Source organism: Astatotilapia calliptera, chromosome 4, assembly GCF_964374335.1.
Source record: "Astatotilapia calliptera chromosome 4, fAstCal68.1, whole genome shotgun sequence".
Lineage (NCBI taxonomy): Eukaryota > Metazoa > Chordata > Actinopteri > Cichliformes > Cichlidae > Astatotilapia > Astatotilapia calliptera.
In genome coordinates this window covers 11608829-11625708 of record NC_137425.1, presented here as the reverse complement: position 1 = coordinate 11625708, position 16880 = coordinate 11608829, and the positions used below count along the sequence as shown (strand labels likewise).

The window sequence follows — 16880 nt, the reverse complement described above, 5'->3', positions numbered from 1 at the left end:
ATTGCTCTGTCTTGAAGAAAAGACCCAGAAAGCGACCCACCAAACACACAAACACACACATCCACCTTTCATCCATCCAGCTCACTCGCAGCACACCTCACCTCTTCCTCACCCCCTGCCTTGCTCCTGTCACTCTCCTCAATTAGAATAATTACCCCCTGTTCGCTCACACGCTAATCAGTTCATTAAAAACAAAATGGATGAAATTAGCATAGAGAGTGACGGCTGATTTAGCGACTGCCTCTGTGTCATGATCAACACCCCACCCCCCTCCCCAAACCAATCTTGAACCTGAGCCAACCTTGATCGTCTCAGTGTCACTGATTGCTGCGGCAGTGACGCCACCAGTTGCTTAGGCTGAGACAATCAGTGACTCCATGCATGCTTCTGTTTTTTTGTTTTGTTTTTTTTTTACTTCTTCACGTCTTAAATATTTGATCTTGCCCTCTTTGTGTGCTGCTTGGAGTTTGGAGGGGACTGCATGCATCACTAATGTGTGTCTGGATGAAATCGATCTCATGGAATAGCTAAAAGAGTTGAAAACTGGGACAGAGATATCAAGATTTCTGTCTATTTCTTTTTTATTTTGTGGGAAATATATTTTTAAAAGGAGAATATAGCACAAATATACAAGATTTGGCAATGCAACACAAAAAGTGGGAACACGTGTGTCTGAAAAAAAACATCACACAGCTGGTGATTTGTGATTTTGTCTAATTTACAAAGTAAAATGAGGAAAAAGAAAATTAAAAAAATGTCTCTTGGTTGTTGAGCGGCAATAATTGCCTGGGAACGTCTTCACAACCTTTTCTCGTGGCAAAGGAAAGTCAAAAAATCATTCTGGACGATAACTGTTGTAGTCAAGTGTCTTCGCCGCCTCTTTTTTCCTTTTAATTGATTACACATAAATCTGCTTAATTAGCTCAACTGAGAAATTCATGCAGGATCGTGAACTCACTTAGACGAACTTAACACATATTCACAAAATATAGCAGCTGAGCTTAATATACTGTAGGTCTGCAGCTGCTAAGTGCTTTTACTGACAAGCAGCTGCCACTGCACTGCAAACCATCACCAACCAGCCTTTAAACATTTTGTTATTCAGTTTAAACTGTTGCTGCCGGTGACTGCTCTTTGCCAGCTTGCCGGAAAGCTAAAAGGCAAATAGCATTAAAAGTTGATCTTAGCACATTAAGGACATGAACATGTACATATCATTTTATGTTCATATTTAACACCCAAGAATAACGGCTCTGTCCATGCTACTCCCATTCTCTATTTTCTTTGTTAAATGCTGTAAATCTGTATGTGCGTTACATGTGTCTGAGAATTTCAGCGAGTATGATTTAATGGAGGGAGAAATATAGAGAGGGAGGTCTCACCACGGTTGAGTGTCGGGGTGCTGTTGATATCTCCCGCCATGAAAGAAGATTCCGTCTGCTTCCGAACCGTGTCGTTCCACATCCTGCGGATCCGACTCTGGAAGAGGAAGCATGGTGCAGTGAGTGGCAGTAAACACACAACAAGTTAAATATAGAAACACGGCGGGTAGACTTTGTAACTCAGTGGGGCAGCTGTAATCAAAACTGTGGGGCTCGCTCTAATCTGCAAAGAACAATAGGCAAACACGCCAGACAAAGAGACTGAGGCGTCGAGTAAAGAGAAACACAGCTTTGTCATGTTATCGTGACGGAGGCTAACAAGCTTGAGATTTGTAAGACATGACTGTAGTAGCCGATGTAATTGTTGTTTGGAAGTGTTATTACAGTTTGAAAAAGCTTGTTTGCCGATTGTGAGCAATAATTGCCATTGTTTGTGTATGTGTCTGTGCAGCTGCGCATATGCCAGCATCTACAGTATTTTCCAATGACGTGCATGATGCCTGTGTCTATATATACACCATGTGGACTACAAAGGATATCTTTATAACTGAGTCATCAAGCCTCCCAAGCAAACGGCTTTCAGTAATGGTTAGAAAAACTGCCAAACATTTAAAAAATAAATAAAATAAAGATTCAATTTTCACAGTAGAAATAAGAGTAAGCCAACTGATTAGTGGGCATCATTTGCACGTCATAAATCATGTAACGCACTTTAAATGTGCTCCGTGTGTGCACTGATAAAAAAAAAAATTATTTAAATGTTGCTTTTGCACCTTTTGGCTTAGGCTGTGGGCTGACAAGTAAGTTAAATAATTAAATTCAAGAGCATTTAGTAATCAGTGAGTCACTGGTATTGATGAGCAATCAAATCCCAGCAGATACTCATTTTGTACTTCATAATCTTACATAAGAGACCTTTTAAACAGGGAGAAAATGTAGCTGCAGAGTGAGAAACCATGCCTAATTTTGAAAAGATTTGCTTTGTTTTTACTTTTTTTTTTGTTTAAAAAAAAAAACAGATAACATTTTTCATTTTGTTCCACTAAAACAGTCGTGTTGCTGCACAGGCTGTTTTTACTCATTATTTGCTCTTAGAAAAACACCATTTTAAAACTCAGCAGTGTTTTCCACTGATGATATGTTTGCGAGTGTTTATGTGTGGGTCTGTGCTGCCTGCACCTGTCTGTGGGCTGCTGCATGGCGAGCTTGGCTGCCACTGTAGTAGCGGTTGTTGGCACGGAGGCCCGAGTTCTTCAACGAACCGTGGGAGCTGTTGGTAGAGGTGCGGCTGCAGCAATAGGAGTGACGCAGACATTTACTGTACTCCTTATGGACCTGTAAAGAAAATAACACCACCGGCACAGTGGACAGGTTTGAGAGTCACTCATAAACACAAACACTTTCGTTTCTATAGGCTAAACTGAATGTGGAGCAACAGAGCCTTTTATCGCACAGCAACAGCAAAATGAAACAAAATCCAATATTTCTGAGCACGTCTACTGAATTTCAATTAGACTGGCACATCCATCCATTTGTTCATCTACACAACATTTCAGCTGCTTAGTCGTAATTAATTGAATTTATATAAAGTGCCTTTAAGATGTAGTTTGGAATTGTTACCTTCTTCTGCAGGGCACAGTGGAAGATAAAGATGAACATGCCCTGGAAGGCATTGAAGGTGCTGAAAAGGTAGGCCATGATGACTGTATTCTCGTTTATGAAGAGGAGGCCAAAGGCCCATGTCAAGCCAAGTAGAAAGAGCAGAGTGATGGCCCCTAGTGCCCAGGACCTGATCGAAGCGGAGAACGAGGTATTAACTAACACTGAGTTGATGCACAGATACACTAAGACAATTTGAAATGTCTTTTTTCTTCAAAAATAAAAATGTGTGAGTCTCACTGAGTAATTTGAACTCACTTAATATTATCCAAGCGGCTGGAGTCAGGTTTAAGTGCCGAAGAGTTGCGTATCATCTTGTGCAAAGTGATCATGAGGAAAATGAGGTTGAGCTAAGGAAAGACGATAGGAAGAAATAAATAATGTGCAGTGAGCACTCTAGTCCAAAATTACTGACTTCATATTGTTAATAACATTGCAAAATTGCATGCTGGTGAAATACTTCTGACTGCGGGATATCGAAATATGGAAGCTAATAATACTGCTTGACAGTAAAGCTAATACCATAATAACAAATGAAACAGGTCCAATGAAGCTCCAGATGAAGTAGTTATCCACTCGCAGCCAGCATCTGGAGTGGCACAGAGGAAACAAGTGAGTTATGCACAACTAAACCAACAAACAACTGTACACTCACACTGAGCTCATGCACATGAATGCACACACTATTTCTCTGTCTCAGCGGATTATCTTATGAAGGCTAATCATCAAGCTTTGGCTAAGTGTGTTCAGAGAACACAGTCTGTGGGGAGGTGTAAGAGCCCTTCACATGGCACTGCATATTACATTTCCATCTGGGGGAATAGCATAATCCTACTTCTCAATCTGCAGGTGCAAAAGGCCTGTATTCACACGTACGCTTTCTTGGTCCCATAGCTCCTGTAGTCTATGGCTGCAGAGATGCCCACCACAAGTGCGGGGAAGCAGTAGCCGCACAGATAGTAGTACTTTTTGCGTGAGTACTCGCTCTCAAAGACCTCCACCAGCATGAGATAGAGCTGCACACCCTCCAGACACATCCAGGAGAAGGCAGCCAAGAAGAAGAAATGCAGAAGGCCAGCAAAGATGGGACAGGCAATCTGAGTGTGGCAGCCATGGAGAAAGCAGAGAGAGGGAAAGGGGAAGAAGGAGGAGGAGAGAGAAAATATGAAGTTAGAGGAGGAGATACAGTTAAGATTAAGGTATATAACTGAGTGAAACCACAAGAGGATAGAACGGAGTTACTATCTGGAAGTAGTGCTGGACACTGACAAGGGAAAAATGAAAAGCTGCCCCTGGGTCACAGGCTCCGTGCATATTATTGAGTGGTAATTCATTACTCAGTGCAGTAAATGTTTTATAGAGTAGGATAATGACACAGTGCCTCGATTTCAGCTTCAAAGTCATTCAATAAAAAAAAGTTAAAAAGTCGCCTGTGTTGTGCTTAATGCCATTTTCAAACCGGAATATGTAAAAAGTAACTAGATCTTGTGATTCAGTATCATTAAATGGGCACAAACACTAAGCTTTAAAGGGGGACATGTAACAGTAAACGCAAAGGTGGTAAAAAATATTTTATATCAAAGAAAACAAGTAAACCTCTATCCATAGAAAGTATCCGTTTGCTTTGCTACCGACTCACATGGTTTTCGGTCTTGTCGATGCCGATGAGGAAGAGCAGCTCTGCGATGAAGAGGTTAATGCAGAGATTCTTGTGGATGGTGTTGCGGTCAGTCTGGAGCCCCCGCAGGAAGCAGAAAGTGGAGATGCAGATGGCAAGACACACCAGGGAGATGACAATCCCCACCCAGGTGATCACAAAAAGGAACAGCTCGTGCATCTGTCCCTGGTGTTCAGGTTTGCACGGTGGCAAGAAACAAAGGTGTGTGGGGGGAGGGAGGGAGATCCAAGGGTTTAGGTTATAAAGCAGTATTGGGAAAAAGAGACAGCGGAGCAGAATTGGACAAATAAAGAGAGAGAAATTTAGAACAAAGAATAGTGGAATAGGAGATAAGCAGCAGAAACAATAGGGGGATGGATAAAACAGGGGGAGGGGAGAGAAAGAGCCAAATTGCCTTATTTAATATTTGCAAATATATGCAAGGAGCTAAAGTGTGAAGACAAGAGACAAGACGTCCTGAAAAAAATACATGACATTCAAATTCATGTGAATGTCAGTTAGAAGTAGAGGGACATGAATTTGTAAGCCTGTGCCTCCCTGAATGTCAGAGTGAAAGGAGGAAAAGAGAAAATTCAAAACAAAGAGCTTGTCAGCCTTGAGAGGGAACATTAATGTGCATGTGTGTGAGGGTGTGTGACTAAGAGTGAGCGAGCGCTAATGCTCACACGAGTGAACGTCTGCATAAATTACCAGGCTTGCAATTTAAGTGTGTGCCTGCCACGCCCTTGTTTACTTACGTCGGGCTCGTGGTGAGCCATGAGCACCGCGAAGTTGGTGAGGTGGCTGCAAGAGCAGGTGGTGTGTGTGTTGTTAGTGTCCAGTAGCCTGCAGCCCTGCGATGACCACTGGCCAGTCATTGAGCGCTCGGAGTAGTTCCAAAAAGAACAATTTGGAGTGTTGTAATTGTGCGACTGCAGAACAAAAAAGAGAGACGGATGAAGGAAAACATCAGTGGAGGTGCATCTTTCAGAATGACAAATGAGAAATTTGAATTTGCCTACCTTTAGATGTTTAAGCGTGAAAATCACTGGCTGAGTGAGAAACACTCTGCTGGACTCTTTGTTGATGGAGGCAGCAATCACGTGAGAGTTGACCACCAGGCGCTTCTTATCGTGGTTTGGTCCTTCCATTTCCATCTTCACAGTGGCGTTCTCAGTGGAAAGAAAGGATCCCAAATTTTTATACAGAATGAATACCACCTTGACTTGTCCTGCACATAAAAAAACAGACAAATTAATACCGGAAAATAAATAGAACAGTGAAAAGTAAAGTAAGTGTGGGGTGAAAGGTGTATGTTAAATGAAATGGGAAACACAAATGAAATTTTAAAAGGGGGGAGAGCAGAAAGCGAGGGAGGGGGAAACCAAATACAGAAAAAGGGCCATAATATGGAAAGGGCTGGAAGAATGGCAGCGACAGAGAGTGGGGAGTGACAGGGTGAGTGAAAGGGAGACAGAGAGAGTGAGTTAGTGAAGGTTAGAATGATGGTAAGGACCGTTTCATTTTGACTGGTGGAAGAGAGCGAGATTTAATGTGGAGGGCAATGGAACATTCATCCCTCAAGCATTCACAGATCTCTTATTATTCCATATGAATATTTCATGTGCGTTTGTTTCAATCATTCTAATCTCGTTCCCACTGCAGAGCCAAGCGGAGACAGAAAACAGAAAAGGGGGATGAGGGGGCCATGGAAGGAGGAGGGGAGCAATGGCGTTGGGGGTTGGGGCGGTAGGGGTGCTGGGTTAGAAACAAGAGAGAGATGGGAGCGTGGGATAAGATGGTGGAGAGAGACGGAGCGAGGGAATGGGATGGGGAAGAGAGGAGAGAGGGAGTGCTGAGATTGCTCTGTCAGACTGGGGCCGATTGTAATCTACACGCCTCCCCAGCTATTCTATTAAGACTGCTGTTAAGAAACCATCAAGAAAAGAAATTGTCTCAGCGCTTTTGTTAATCTGATTAGCCTATTATTATGAACCAATAACTTAGTCAACTGCATGCAGATTGTTTTAAGCCTGCATGAAAATGCAAATGGAAACATTAAGAGAGAGGCTGCACAGGACAGTGCAATTTTTCAGACAGGGCTGGGGTAAGGGTTGCTGACCGTTGCGGCTGTACTGTTTGATAGTAGAGGCTGAAAGCTGGATGGTGCTGTCACTGGCGTAGTTTTGCGGGAAGGACAAGTCCTGCATGTCCATCTCTGTGTTTACAACGTGCACCTGGAGATCTGATGGTAGAAACACAGAAATTGGTGCATATTTTTTAATTAAAAAAACAACAACCACAAAACAAATTTAGAGCCACAATCTGGAGTTAAAACTGCACATTGCATTTGAACAGCAGTCAGTACTGGCCTCAATTCATGTGTACAACAATCCTCTGCCAAGGTAGAAGCTGAGGTAGAGGTATATTTTCAGTGCTGTTTGTTTGCTGGCCTGTGTATCTGACTGATTTGTTTTAAATTTACTTCACCATTAAGCATAAACTACCAGAGCGAATTTCATTAAATTTGCAGCGGCTGGGCATGCTCAAAAGACAAACCCATAAAATGTTGGTACAGATCCAGACAGCCACTGTAAAAGGCAGTGATAGGCACTGTCCTTGGCAAATGACTCTTGAGTGTCCTTCTAGTTAACAAGATTTATATTACATATTTTTGATAAAATAAAATATAAGCAAAAAAGAGAAAAAATGCTACTTTTTGATTTATTTTTTTCTACCTTAAAAATTCGTGATTATGCTTTCATAACAGAAGTAACAATAAAAACAACATCTTGATCTTGACCTCACTGCTGTTTTCTTACCAATGCTGGGCGCTCGGTCTGTAAAGTTTTTCCCGTACATGTTGTTGGCCAGCAGGAAGGCTCCTTTTTCCAGGACGTCCAGTAGCATGGTGGCAGTGTGAGACTGCTCTGTGCTGTTCATGTCCTGCCATGACTCCAAAGCCTCAGGACGGAGCAAATTGTCCACTGTTTGCACCACCGCCTGGCCCGTGCAGAAGGCATAGCATTAATGCTAGCATCAATAGCATCAGTAATATGATCGATATTAGCAAGAACACTTTACAATATGGCACATACATAGTAAAAGTGACAAATGAGGAACTAATTTAACTTTTCAGGAAGTTTCTCGCTTTGATTCTTTTGTCTACTTAACACAAGTAGGAACACAAATGTAATGTTAGGCAATAGCAAGGTAATCATGAAGTTCAGATGCATCCCTAGCAGCTACTTAGCATTTTACTCAATAGCACACCAGGTAACACAAAATAACAATTTCATTATTGTGCAGTAACTGCTATTGCTTATTGAATTTGTGTCATTTAGAACCCAATCCGGAGTAAATCCAATTCTATCTAGTAACTAATTATTAGACACTGGTTCATTAACACTGTTTCCAGCATTGTGTTCTTTCAGAAAGAAGTCTTAGGTACTTATTAGCCATTAAACATGTTAGTTCCTGATTTGTTTGTCACTTTTTTGGTAAGTATTCATTTTGTGAGCTATATTGTAAAGTGTTACCGTATAACATTAGCACCTCAAAGTGCAAAGTCTATTGCACTATAACTTCCTAGAAACTCACCACTTCCTTGCACTACATTTATTACTCTGCTATGTAAGACATATTACCATTCTATTTCACACTTACAATTCATTTAATGGCAATTTTGATGGTTGTATCAGCTATCCAATTTATTGGAGTAGCCTGCTTGATGAATCATGTAATTCTCTTGCTCAGGCCTCTCAAAATGAAGGATTGACTGCTGCGTGGAATAAAGACCATTGCTGTTAAGAAAATGAATTCAGCATCAGAATGCACTCTATCAGCTACAGAAGAAGAAGACAGAGGGTGTTTTTCGTTTATCCTCGGATCAGTGAGCTACCTTTGCAGTAAGTGACAAAAAATAATGGTCGAGTAACATACTACACAGCAGCCTTTACATTCATCTTGCACCAACTGAGATTAGAAGATGTGGGGTCATATTACTATATGCTGCAGACAGGTCAAAGCACATAAAAGACTGCGCTGCAGAGTGCCGCATTTCATCATTACAGAGAAGCATACACAAGGCCTTTTCCTGATATTAGATTACGGCTCCCTCAGAACAACAGATATTGCACAAATATTGAAAAAGCACAGAAGGGTGTAGTAACACCAACTGCTGCCTTTCATGCTATAGTCAAATTACATTTTCTCAAAGCGACAGATATTGTCCCTTATTGTGAAACACAGTGAAGCCAAGGGCACTACTATGCATTTAAGACCACTCAAAGTGCAAAAAAGCCACAATTAAATCACAGACAGATGACTTCTTCATTAGTTGAAATGTAATTTTACATATATGCACACCATGAGCAATAGAAAAACTATAAGAGCAGCTTGCCCTGCTCTGGAAAATACTTTAATATTTAGTACGTGGTGTCTGGCAGAAGTTATTCTACATCTTACTCACACTGCCTTCCAGAACAAACCAGAATTTCTAAAAGTGATGATTCCAAAAGCAGCATCAATCACAATACAGAGCTGAAGAAACTTCATCCACAAGCCTAGTCTGCTCAAGGATTTATCTTCCCTCAGCTATTCTAAGTCACAGAGCAGTCCGACTCCACAGGCATGTAAAGCAGCTAGATAAAAGAGGAAAGCTACCTGGATGTATGCCTTACAGGTCCGCTCTCTCTTCTGAAGCTAGAAGGGAGAAAAACAAAGCCTGAAATTAAGAAAAAAAAAACTAAACAAAATCAGAAACCACTTTTTTGCTTATGAGCTGCTAAGTAAATCTGCATGACGCGAAGCATTCTTTTCATATTCTTGAGTTAAATATATCTTATCATCAAGTGTGTGTCTTTATTCACGCACATACTGTTGACACTCTCTTCTACCTTGTTGTAGTTTCTTCCAGCTGGTTCCTTGTTTCCAGGCCTCAGGGTCTGAAGCTGGGCATCCAGTATATCCAGCAGCTGCTCAATCAGTCGGACAGAAGAGCTAACATCTCCAGCCTGGATCCGACCCCGAGTGTGGTTCACCAGCTCGCTAGCTATGTTGGCAGCATTTTCCCCACTCTTTATCTGCACATTAACACACAAACCCCAAACTGTTCAAATGTTCTCACGCGTACCACAACCACAACAATACACATGCTCTGTACACAAAACCCTCAGCTTGATGTTTTTTCAGTAATCAGATTTCCGTCTTCATTACCAGCTCTTCCTGCATCATTGTAAACAAAGATGGACCTTGTACAACACATCATGAAGTTTTTATTCTCCCTAACCCTGTTTCACTTGCAAATTACACCCTTAGCAACCGCCTTGCAATTGCGATTGATTTTCGCCAAAAGGAGAAGGTATAATGGATTCTTCAATGATGTTACTTTTCAGAGCGCTGCTACTTACCCTTCCAGGCACATGCACACACTTAAAAAACCTTTAGGAAAGCTGCTCAGCGGCATGCATGGCTAAACAATCAAGAATTTCTCCAGCAGAAATGTAGCTGTGTTAACGAGAGTACTCCGAATTCCACTTTGAATAGACTGTGAAATCTGATTACTGTCAAAATTGGGGAATGATCAGATTTCCGCAAAGTATTTAGTAACACAGTTTGGAAATTTAAATAGCAGTCAGCTAAGTTAATCACTGGGCATCATCTAGAGACCATGACGTTTAGCTACTGCACAGGTATAATGGATTATATGAGACTACGATCGAAGCAAGACAAAATGAAATTGAATTGGCTGACTTCTATGCAAGCTGTGAGACGCTACGGCTGATTTTTTTTTAAATAAGTTACCCTAGCTGTAATTAAGGTATGTTACCTAAAAAAAAAAGTGAGTTAATTAAGTATTAAGAGCAGATGCCTTGTAATAAAGAGCCACTTGAAATGAGTCTGTATTTTAATCAGGACAGCCCTAGAGATATGTTAATGTGTGTGTGGAGGTGGACAGGGAAGATAGTCGGGGCAGTGGGGCACAGGAAAGGGACAGACCCATGGCCAGGGAGTTTGACTCCAGGTCTCACCTTCTGGGCTACCTGGTTGACCCAGGGGGAGGTGCAGTTACTAAGGTCAGGACCCCGTGGGTTCCACATGACCTGATCCGCCAAGCACTGGAATGAAGCAATGCCTAGAGAAAAGCAGAAGAATGGGAGGGGGGGAGGGGGGGCAAATATATTAAGCATTAGGCGTCTCAAAAGTGGGAGATTTTTTTTTCTTTAAACAAGAAAAATGGAAGGAAATGAATTTTAAAATTACTCAAAGTGTTTGAAGATGAGAGAGAATCAGGAAGGAGGAGGTAGAGCAGAATTTCAGAGAAAATGGGTCAAAAGTGAAAAAGGTTAAATAATGAAGTACAGGTAATGAGAAAGTGAGGGAGAAAATGACTGGGTAAGAAAAGGTTTCGATGATGTAAAAAGAATGACTTTAAAGGAATACATCCTCACGTAGCACATAATGCTTACTCCGTTCACACAGTCGTACAGCAAAGACATCAGGTAAGATCTCTCACTGTCAAACACCTGAAGGAAAGCACCTTCCACCAAACCTCATTTCCAGCTAAGTTTTTCTGTTCAGTTACGGGGGTTCAGAGAAAGGACAGCATGGGGGGATTAAACCAGAGGAGGGTCTGTCTGCTGCTAACACAAATAACCAACGTTAAGTTGCGAAGAGAAGGCAGAGAGGGGAAGAGAGACGAGGGACAGGGGACAATGCAGCAAATAGGGCTGTTCCATATAACGATATATATCGGATGATGATATAAAAACATCTATCGTTTCATTTTACGCTATCGTTTGTTTCGTGGTGTCGCAAAATAAACTGTTTACGGCAATATTTTTTCATCGTTTTGATGGTCACTGTAGTGGCTCTACTAATTTCTTAAAGTTCTCTCTTTCTCTTACATTTAATATATAAGCGTTTGTTTTTATGCGTTGTCGTTAGGAACAACGACGGTAAAACCACCGCGTGTCCGCTTGTTCCACATAAACCTTTCACAATAAAGCTCAAGATCCTGTTGAGACTTATCAAAATAAACTGAATCACGTGAAAGAGCAGATTATTTATGGATGAGAAGCAAAAAAGAGCCGTCAGGTGCTAAAAAATAAACCTTAGACTCAAACGTTAGAACAAGCTTTTCCCCGTAGCACACTGTGTAATAAATACTCCCAAAGAAAACTTATGTATAAAATTGGAAACACTTCACGCAAGTCGAGCTGCCCGAGATTCACAGAATTTACAGAAAATGTTACATTTTTGTGATTTATATCGTTATCGAACGATAGATGTCTTAATATCGGGATATGAGCTTTTGGTCATATCGCACAGCCCTAGCAGCAAACGTTTCATAGTTGTCGAAAGGATCAGAGCAGATGTGGCATTGCATTTCATATTCCCTTCTTCCTCTCTCTCCCACTGATTTTTCTCTCCTCGCTGTTACTGTTCTCTATACTCTCCTCCATCGACCACAGGTTAGGTTTGAGAGCGCTGCCAAGACGAGGCAATTAAGCCTGCTGCTGATTTAACGCAGAGAGAACATAAAGAAACAGCAAAAGACACTGGAAGAAAGATGGAGGAAATTTCTTTTTTTCTGCAACTACAGAGTTTTTTGTTTTGTTTTAGGTTTTTTGACGGCTGGATGTTTAAGAGTAAAGTAGCAAGCATGAAGGGAGGTGAAGCCTGTGTTGCCTTGTCTTTCATTTTATTATTCGCCACTTTCAATCAGCTCTGTTTCTCTGGGAGATGAGCCTTTCATTTGTGGAGGACGAGCTTTCATCTGCAAGTCCTCGGGGACCGTGCCTACTGGTGGGACCAACGCAAGGATGGAAGACAACAACAGCGGAAAAAAACAAGTGTGAGTGCCCAAACGTGCTTATCACTTGGGCACATGCGCTGATATATATGGCAAACACCCACATGGTACTTTATGTACGAGTATGCTTGAAGCTCATATGATGAGTAAAAAAAAAGAACAAATGTTTGAAAATAAATGCACGCGGGTTTTTCTCACCTAAAGATCCTTTAGGACATGGACGGTCCACTGTTTCTCCTCGCTGTGTTGTTGGCCACTGGACACCGCGGACGAGCTTCGTCTCGCAAAATTGTGGCTCTGAGCCTTGAGGAGGGTGAGGTGGCCGGCGGGTGACAGGCACAGTAGCAGTGATTGGTCGAAGATCGGGATTCTTGTTGATGGAACCGATTGGGCGCGAGGTGGGGGCCAGCGGGCGGGCAGTAGAGGGGCTCGCACTGGAGGTGAACGGCCTTGCTGGAAGAGTGGTGGTCACTTGAGTGGTGGTCAGAGGGCCTGAGGTAACCCAAGAGTAAATCACAGAGAGACATGGAAAAAGAGAGAGACTTAAAAGGGCTTGTAAGGGAATTATTAGAGAACAGCAAAACCTGACAGCAAAAGCCAAAAGCTAAGATCAAGATAATGAAGGACACTTGCATCTGAATGTAAGATGTCTCTCAGAAGCTGAGTTCAAAAGTTAGTCTGACAATAATTGGGGTGACAAATACTTTTTTGAGTCTCTCAAAGCCAGTTCTCCGCAGAGAGGAGGAGAAGCAGAGGGAGGAGATGGCGAGAAAGCAGCATCACAAGTCAGGGAGAAGTAAATAATTTATCAAATGTATCAGAGAAGTCACCATCACTAACAACCAAACCTAATGCGAAGATAAAAGCAAGCCATCACAACTACAAAATCCTAACTGATCAAACGCAGAGTCAGCACGCAACTCAGACTGCTGCCGCCCGTCTGTCTCTGCCTCATCTCTCTCTGGGCCTAATCCGAGCTTCATACAGGCCTTTATGCAGCTCAGATGTACAGTACATCCAAACCGCCTTCTCATACTGATGGACTGCCAAAATGCAGTGTGGCGTTCCCATTTCATCCTCTGCCTTATTTCTGAATGGCTTTTTCATTACCCATGACACAGTGATGCTTACATGAAGCGCTACAGAAGTCATACCTGAGCAGCTCTTCTTTACTTTAACTATAGCTGGGGAGAGAACTATAATCGTTTGATTCCAGTTTTTGGAATTTGTACTTTAAATGCTTTTCTTCATCTTCCTGCTTTTTCTGGAAGAAAAATGTTTTCTGTTGAAAACATTCATAGTAGTGTTTGTGTCAAGAGCATATGGGTTTATTTGGAGTGACAAGCATAAATACTCAACGTGTCCAACTTAGTCACATGTTTAACATCTTGCCCAACATAATTACCAAATGAATGTTAACTGTCATGCAAGTTTTAGGGGGAAAGAAATAACCTTATCATCAGCTTGTCGGTAGAAAACATGTATGTCAGTATGCACAGATTATGCACAATTGTTGTGACTTTGCATCTTTACATCACCAAAGTGGAAGTTAAACAAAAGATAAAATCAAGATGTAGTTTTCGTTTTATAGTAGTGGAGTTTTATAAAAGTACTGCAATAACTGCCCAGGAATTATAGCCATTTTCACACCTTTACTGGAGCTGCTTGTTTGTGAGTCTTTCTGCATTTGGTTTTGTATTTAATAACTGAAAAGCATGCTCTGTTGTGTAGAAATCATGTGACTTGGTAATTCAAGAACATCCTATTTTTTTGCCTTGAAAACATCTTTGTCTGCTTTCGCTGCGTACTTTGGGTCATTATCCATTTGCGCTGCACTGTGCCATGTACATCCTGCATCCTCCTAATTCTACCAACAGTCACATCACCAATAAACACTAGTGATCCAGTTCCACAGGCAGCCATACATGCCCACGCTATAACAATGCGTCCACCATATTTGAACGATAACGTGATATGCTTCAGATTATGAGCCGTTTCTCTCTTTCTCCATACTTTTCTCTTAGAACCATTATGGAACCATTATGCTTCAAAGTAATCTTGGTTTCATCTGTCCAAAGAATTATTTTCCATAACTGTTCAGCCTCTCTGGCAAAGTCTAATCTGGCCTTCTTTTTCTCGAGTGTAATCAGTGTTTTGCACCTAGTTGTAAGCCCTCTGTATTTCCATTCGATTGTATTTCCATTCATGAAGGCGTCGTTGATTGCAGGCTGTGATAATGATGCACCTACTTCCCTGAGAGTGTTCTTGACTTGGTTAGATGTTGTGGAGCTGTTTTTCTTAACCATGGACATAATTCTATTATCATCGACTTTAGCTGTCTTCTGCGGTCTTTCATGCCTTTTGGTGTTGCTGAGCTGGCCAGTACATTCATTGTTTTTTTAAGAACTGTTTTCTTAAAAAGATGTTTTGAAGATTGTTGATTTAGCCTCTCTCAAAGTGCTATCTCTGATAGGTTTATTTTGTTTTTTCAGTCTACTGATGGCCTCCTTCACTTACATCGACAAATGAAGGAGGCCATTCACTGGAACTGTCAATATAATTGACCATTACATTGAGAGCTCCAGTGAAAAGCTAACAAATGTAACTTAAACATTTGGAAACAACTCCAGATCTTTTATCTCTTTAACTTGTCATGGAATAACAAAGGGGTTAGGTGTCATCTGGTCACAGAACTGCTTGTTAGTCAAGTGTCTAATTACATTTGAGCCTCTAAAAACAAAAAAATGTCCGCAATAATTAATCTAATACCTTAGCTGAAACCTTTGAATTAAAGCTAATAGTCTTGACTGTTTGATTTAAAGTCCACTGTGGTAGTGTACAGAGGCAAATTTACAACTTATGGACCTCGCTGTATACTTGTTGTTGCAATCTCATATTTTACCACTCATGACTCAAAATATCTCATAATCAAAAAGCTAAACATCTATAGGAAAAAAATGCACATACCACACACCAGTATTTGCAACTGTACTGTACACATGATTCGTCTGTGTAAGCTATGGGATGGGGTGAGATCTCTTCTTACCAGTGGTAGGATCTGGTGGTCCAAACTCCAGCGGGTAGCGCAGCACATTATAGTTGTTCCAGACATAAAGCTGGTTGTCTCGAGGATTATAGTCCACAGAGGAAATATACTGATAAGGATTGGGAAAAGCAATGGTGACACGTTCTTCTCGAGCATGATTGGTATTATAGGCAAACGCCACCAGGTCACCCGTTGCTTCACTGTCATCGTCCTGGTAGACTGATCGCACTGCATAAAGCACTCCGCAAGCCATGAAGGCGTTGGACGCCAACCTCTTGTCAAAGCTGGTCTCCCAGGTGCCTTCAAAGCGCAACGTGTAAGGGTTCACCTGTGGGCAAAGAGGAAGTATTCAAATGGCTAGTTTTAGCAGGCTTGAATCAGCAACGTTTTAGAGGGATTTTTACTTTTTATGGTTGTTAAAAAGGTTCAGGAAATTGCGCCATTTAAGATTAGTTCAATGGTTCGTTTTAAATATCTTAACATCACTCAGTTAGTGGAAGTTTTAAGATCAAGACAGAAAGATAGATGTTGGAAACACAGTCTATATAAAAGATGGATGTAGCCTCTGGGTCTGAGGAGTCAGTATTCAAGTACCTTAATCCTACATTCCTTCTAATGCCAGCAGGGGGTGACTCATCTTGTTGCAAAATAAAGACCAATTGCATTGAGGTTTATGAGAAAATTACCCCGCTTCTTACTTGATGTAACCTAAATGTAAATAGCTGCCTAATGACTTTGTGATCCCCTTCTTTATTTTCAGGTCTGATTTAACACAGCATAATGTTTATTTTGTTGTTATTAAAGTTGAATAGACAGTCTTGGATAAAGCAAGTTAGGCTTGAGGGCTTGGACTGAAAATTCACTACTGAATTAGGCATGCAGCTAGGTGTGTTTCTCAGTGGATCTGCCGAAAGCCAAAACACAGAACTTGAGATTGAAAACAAGTGAAGAAACCGACGTGTAACATCACAGTAATGATGACGTCATCGTCAATCTCCGACAGCTTGGCAATGACAGAAAAATCTGAAGCCTGTCCATCACCAGTCACTTAATTTTGATACATCAGATGACTGATGGTGAATCTGAAGACTAAGCCTGTGATAGCCTTAATTAAGGATGCGCCAGTCTGCTATTTAGATCGACTATCAGTCTGATACTGATCCCAGAAGCTGGTTCGGATATTGGTGACAATGAGCTGATCCAGTGACATACCTAAGATAGAGCAAAAGAAGCTTTTAATAAAGGGTCAGCAGCTTGGAAGTTTTTATTAATAATTTCTATTTGTATGTTTGGAAAAGTCTTCACTTAACTGCCAACTAT

General features: G+C 41.3%; 1 protein-coding gene across 1 annotated transcript in view; it reads right to left on the bottom strand.

Moving 5' to 3' along the window:
* Nucleotides 1-16880, bottom strand: part of adgrl1a (adhesion G protein-coupled receptor L1a) — a 98204-nt gene that overhangs the window by 9100 nt on the left and 72224 nt on the right. Inside the window, exons 7-22 of the mRNA XM_026164640.2 lie at nt 15561-15888; nt 12713-13006; nt 10731-10834; nt 9597-9782; nt 9364-9402; nt 7521-7701; nt 6821-6943; nt 5721-5929; nt 5457-5630; nt 4681-4884; nt 3918-4138; nt 3564-3630; nt 3300-3391; nt 3003-3171; nt 2562-2717; nt 1383-1479 (exon numbers count right to left, since the gene is read on the bottom strand). Coding sequence (XP_026020425.1) covers nt 1383-1479; nt 2562-2717; nt 3003-3171; nt 3300-3391; nt 3564-3630; nt 3918-4138; nt 4681-4884; nt 5457-5630; nt 5721-5929; nt 6821-6943; nt 7521-7701; nt 9364-9402; nt 9597-9782; nt 10731-10834; nt 12713-13006; nt 15561-15888 — 2644 coding nt within the window. The remainder of the gene's footprint in view (nt 1-1382; nt 1480-2561; nt 2718-3002; nt 3172-3299; nt 3392-3563; nt 3631-3917; nt 4139-4680; nt 4885-5456; nt 5631-5720; nt 5930-6820; nt 6944-7520; nt 7702-9363; nt 9403-9596; nt 9783-10730; nt 10835-12712; nt 13007-15560; nt 15889-16880) is intronic.